At 59.6% G+C, this 5,003-nt stretch overlaps 1 protein-coding gene across 1 annotated transcript; it reads left to right on the forward strand.

Moving 5' to 3' along the window:
- Nucleotides 1-2: 2 nt before the first annotated feature.
- On the forward strand, nucleotides 3-2,842 carry RBM15B (RNA binding motif protein 15B; the record flags this gene model as incomplete). The annotated part of the gene is made up of 1 exon (XM_034657210.1): nucleotides 3-2,842. A coding segment is annotated over one exon (2,628 nt), but the record flags the coding sequence as incomplete, so codon positions are not given.
- Between the last annotated feature and the right edge of the window lie 2,161 nt (nucleotides 2,843-5,003).

Raw genomic sequence — 5,003 nt, forward strand, 5'->3', positions numbered from 1 at the left:
GGCATCGTGACGGCCGCGGCGCCGGCGACGCAAATCACCGTGCGAGCAGCGGCCGCTCCTCGGGCTCGGGCGCCGGCGGCGGGGGACGCGGCGGCAAGGCCTCCGGGGACCCAGGCGCTTCAGGTGCTTCACCCCGAGCGTCTCCGCTGCCGCCACCTCCGCCGCCTCCTGGGGCCGAGCCCGCGGGTCCCGGCTCGTCGGCGGCCGCGCCCGAGTACAAGACTCTGCTCATCAGCAGCCTGAGCCCCGCGCTGCCCGCCGAGCACCTCGAGGACCGGCTCTTCCACCAGTTCAAGCGCTTCGGTGAGATCAGCCTGCGCCTGTCGCACACGCCAGAGCTGGGCCGCGTGGCCTACGTGAACTTCCGGCACCCGCAGGACGCGCGCGAGGCCCGCCAGCACGCCCTGGCCCGCCAGCTACTGCTCTACGACCGGCCGCTCAAGGTGGAGCCTGTGTACCTGCGTGGCGGCGGCGGTGGCGGCGGCGGGAGCAGCCGGCGAAGCAGCAGCAGCAGCGCTGCCGCCTCCACGCCCCCCCCGGGGCCGCCCGCGCCCGCCGACCCTCTCGGCTACCTACCCCTGCACGGCGGCTACCAGTACAAGCAGCGCTCGCTGTCCCCGGTAGCCGCCCCGCCGCTGCGGGAGCCCCGCGCCCGCCACGCCGCGGCAGCCTTTGCCCTGGATGCTGCTGCTGCCGCCGCAGTGGGACTATCCCGGGAGCGGGCCCTGGACTACTACGGGCTGTACGACGATCGCGGGCGCCCCTACGGTTACCCCGCCGTGTGCGAGGAGGACCTGATGCCTGAGGACGACCAGCGGGCCACGCGCAACCTCTTCATCGGGAACCTGGATCACAGCGTGTCTGAGGTGGAGTTGCGGCGGGCCTTTGAGAAGTACGGCATCATTGAGGAGGTGGTCATCAAGAGACCTGCCCGTGGCCAGGGTGGTGCGTATGCCTTCCTCAAGTTCCAGAACCTAGACATGGCCCACAGGGCTAAGGTGGCCATGTCGGGCCGGGTGATTGGCCGAAACCCCATTAAGATAGGCTATGGTAAGGCCAACCCTACCACCCGCCTCTGGGTGGGCGGCCTGGGACCTAACACCTCACTGGCCGCGCTGGCGCGAGAGTTTGACCGCTTTGGGAGCATTCGGACCATTGATCACGTCAAGGGAGATAGCTTTGCTTACATCCAGTACGAGAGCTTGGATGCAGCTCAGGCCGCCTGTGCGAAAATGAGGGGCTTTCCTTTGGGTGGTCCAGACCGGAGGCTGCGTGTGGATTTTGCCAAAGCAGAGGAGACTCGGTATCCCCAGCAGTACCAGCCCTCACCCCTCCCTGTGCATTATGAGCTGCTCCCAGACGGCTATACCCGGCACCGAAACCTGGATGCAGACCTGCGGGTGCGGGATAGGACCCCCCCACACCTCCTGTACTCAGACCGAGACCGGACCTTTTTGGAAGGGGACTGGACCAGCCCTAGTAAAAGCTCTGACCGCCGAAACAGCCTGGAGGGCTACAGCCGGTCGGTGCGCAGCAGGAGTGGGGAGCGCTGGGGAGACGGGGACCGGGGCCTGCCCAAGCCCTGGGAGGAGAGGCGGAAGCGGAGGAGCCTTTCCAGTGACCGTGGGAGGACAACCCACTCCCCTTACGAGGAACGGAGCAGGACCAAGGGTGGTGGGCAGCAGGTGGACCGGGGCTCTGACCGCACGCCTGAGCGCAGCCGTAAGGAGAACCACTCCAGTGACGGGACCAAGGAGTCCAGTAGCAACTCCCTCAGCAACAGCAGACATGGGGCTGAGGAGCGGAGCCACCACCACCACCACGAGGCTCCAGACTCTTCCCACGGGAAGAAGACACGAGAGAGCGAGCGCAATCATCGGACCGCTGAGGCTGAGCCCAAGCCTCTGGAAGAGCCAAAACACGAGACCAAAAAGCTCAAGAATCTTTCCGAGTATGCCCAGACACTGCAGCTGGGCTGGAACGGGCTCCTAGTGTTGAAAAACAGCTGCTTCCCGACATCTATGCACATCCTAGAGGGGGACCAGGGGGTTCTCACTGGCCTCCTCAAAGACCACACTTCCGGGAGCAAGCTGACCCAGCTGAAGATCGCCCAGCGTCTGCGACTGGACCAGCCCAAGCTCGATGAGGTCACGCGGCGGATCAAGCAGGGGAGCCCCAATGGCTATGCGGTGCTCCTCGCCACCCAGGCGACCCCCAGCGGGCCTGGCACTGAGGGGATGCCCACGGTGGAGCCGGGTCTACAGAGGCGGCTTCTCAGGAACCTGGTCTCCTACTTGAAACAGAAGCAGGCCGCGGGGGTGATCAGCCTACCGGTGGGGGGGTCCAAGGGCAGAGACAGCACAGGCATGCTCTATGCCTTCCCACCCTGCGACTTTTCCCAGCAGTACCTCCAGTCAGCACTGAGGACTGGGCAAGCTAGAGGAAGAGCACATGGTGATAGTCATAGTACGAGACACTGCCTAGCCCAGACCTGTCTCCAGCTCCACGTTTGTGTCACAAAAGCAGTTATTTTAAAATCTGACCACCACCCCATCCCCACATCCTACCCCCTTGGTTTGAATTCTCTGCTGGGTTATTTTGGTTCATTTGTTGGGGGACTAGAGTCCTGACCCCCACCAAAACTAAGTTCTTAGATTTTCAGGGTTATGTTCGGTTTGTTTCGTTTTTTGTTTTTGTTTTTTACAGCATTGAGAAAAGGGACTCCTGTCACGTTGATTTCTAGTGTATGAGATACTGTCTGCTGTGTTCTGTATTTTTTTATTTTTTGACTAACTGTATGGAAAGTTGTCAGTAAAGCCTTTGTCAGAGGATGGATTNTTAATCCTGTTCAGAGTCCTGGTTTAATCAAGTTTTTCCTCAGTGAATGGAAGACCTTTCCCCACTGCACGCACACAAATGCCCTACGTCAACTTCGCGGTCCAGGTGGAGCTCAGAGTCCTGCTGTGTCGGTGGCTCTCAGCCCCTCCACTCTTTGGGCCCAGTCAGGACTCCGTTCACATTTGTCTCTAGCCTTGGCTGAGAGCGGGTTCACTTGGCCTCTGGACCCTGCCTTGCCTGCCTGGGCAGAGCCCGCGAGCCTAAGCTCAGAGCCGGCAGCTGTGGTAGTCCCAGAGTTGTTTTCCTGCCCTGAATGTGTGTGTTCGTCCGTCTGAACTGTAGCTGTTGGACAACGTGCCTAATCTTGAGGCCTTTTGCAAGCAGGTAGTCTAGCAGTCGTGTGGTCTTGTGTAGTCATGGGACAGACAAGTACGGTATTGATGCCACAGGGTCTTGGTGTCACAGGTCGACGCAGGCTTCCCCTCTTGTTCAGCCTCCCTTTCAGCCTTTACAGGGCAGCCCAGGAACACCGGGTTGGAGGCAGAGCTGCCTCAGACTCCCAGGGACACTGGAGGCCAAATGCCAGAATGGAGGGTGGGAAGCAGCTTTTGCTAATTCTTGAAACTTACCCAGTGTTTGTGAATTCTGGTTCTTCCTCGTTTGGGAGCTAATGTGTCCATGGAGGGGGCCTCTGCCCAGTCACTAGAGCTTTTTAGGGGACACTGAACCCCTGGACGGAAGAATTTTTGCAGCGCTGCAAGGGAGCGCTCTCAACTGGCATACCTGTTTCCCAGGTGTAAGGTGAGCGTGTGCCTTGGCCTCTTGCCCTGCTGAAGTGGGACCCCTGGGAGAAAGGTGCTTCGGTGGGGAAATGAAGTCACGGGTGCCGAGGTGTGGGGCAGAGCTAGTCCGAGCCATTCAAGCCCAGCTGGGGAGGAATGTGGAGGCGTCCTCCAGCTGGGAGGGAAAGATGGCTTCAAAGAGTAAAATGCTATCATCCCTCATCTCTGATGAGGTCAGAGGGGACCAGGGAGGAAAACCAGTCAGTTCTACAGCACTTGTCACCATAGAACACAGCCCAGATACACTCTTCAGAGTGTTCCAGTGTGGCAGTTTGGATGTCCCAAAAGGACCACTGTCAGAACTGAGGACGACAGCAGCCTCAGTAAGAGAAGTGAGCCAACTGGCCAGGAACTCCAGGTTTCGTTGGCCACGCCACTCTCCTGGCCTGGTCCACGACCCCAGCCCCTGCAAGGCAACACAGGTGACAGCTGGGATGCTTTGAGAGAAACCGTCCTGAGGGGGAGGATGAGGCTCTGTGGACGGCCTGGAGGATACTTGCCTCCATGGGGAAAGAGGTGGCTTTTTGAGACCTTGGAGATTTAAAATGAACAGGGGAACGTGCCTGGGGAGGTACTGCTCACTGGGCCACAGCTGGTGCTCATGAGAGAACAAACACCTTCACAACAGAGAAAACATGAACAAAGGAGGGGTTAAGTGCGTTTATTTGCCTGTTTGTACTTGAGCGGTGGCCACAACTGCCAGGTGTCTGAGCAAGTCCGCGAGAGACTCAGCTGACCACAGCTCCTCCATTCCAGGATAGCTCCTACTGCCAGAAGCAGGGGTGGGCCTTACTTGTTCAAAGCAAATGAGGTAGGGGTGGCTTAAGAGCACGTGGTAGGGCTCCCTGCAGTTCTTCGAGAAACGCCTGGGTCACACAGAGGCCAGAGTTGCCTGGCCCAGTGAGGTCCAAAACTTCTCTGGGCTGTTCTTCATGGAGTGGGTGCTCAGCACCCAGAATCCCACACCACCCGGCAGCATTCCCAGATGTAAACCTGCCAGGAAATCTGGCTGGAGAGGACACTTCAACCCTTGCCTTGTCTACTCTTCAGGGATAGGTGTTCTCTAGCCCTAAAACAAAAACAAAAAACTACAGCGTTTAGGTAAAGAACCACAGCCCACTGTGACCTTCCTCCTGCTCCTCTTCCTTGGACCCTCTTCTCAGCCACGTCTTCCTCCTGGCCCTCGAGACAGCAGGTTCTGTGAACTCTCAGAAGGGCCTTGGCCAGCACCGGCGGGGCGGGTCAGGCAGTCAAGGCGCTGTCAGACTGCCCCGGGGAGAGAACGGTCTAACTGCAGGTGTCCAGAGCCTCCACGGGGGGGGG

Source organism: Ailuropoda melanoleuca, chromosome 4 (assembly GCF_002007445.2).
Source record: "Ailuropoda melanoleuca isolate Jingjing chromosome 4, ASM200744v2, whole genome shotgun sequence".
NCBI lineage: Eukaryota > Metazoa > Chordata > Mammalia > Carnivora > Ursidae > Ailuropoda > Ailuropoda melanoleuca.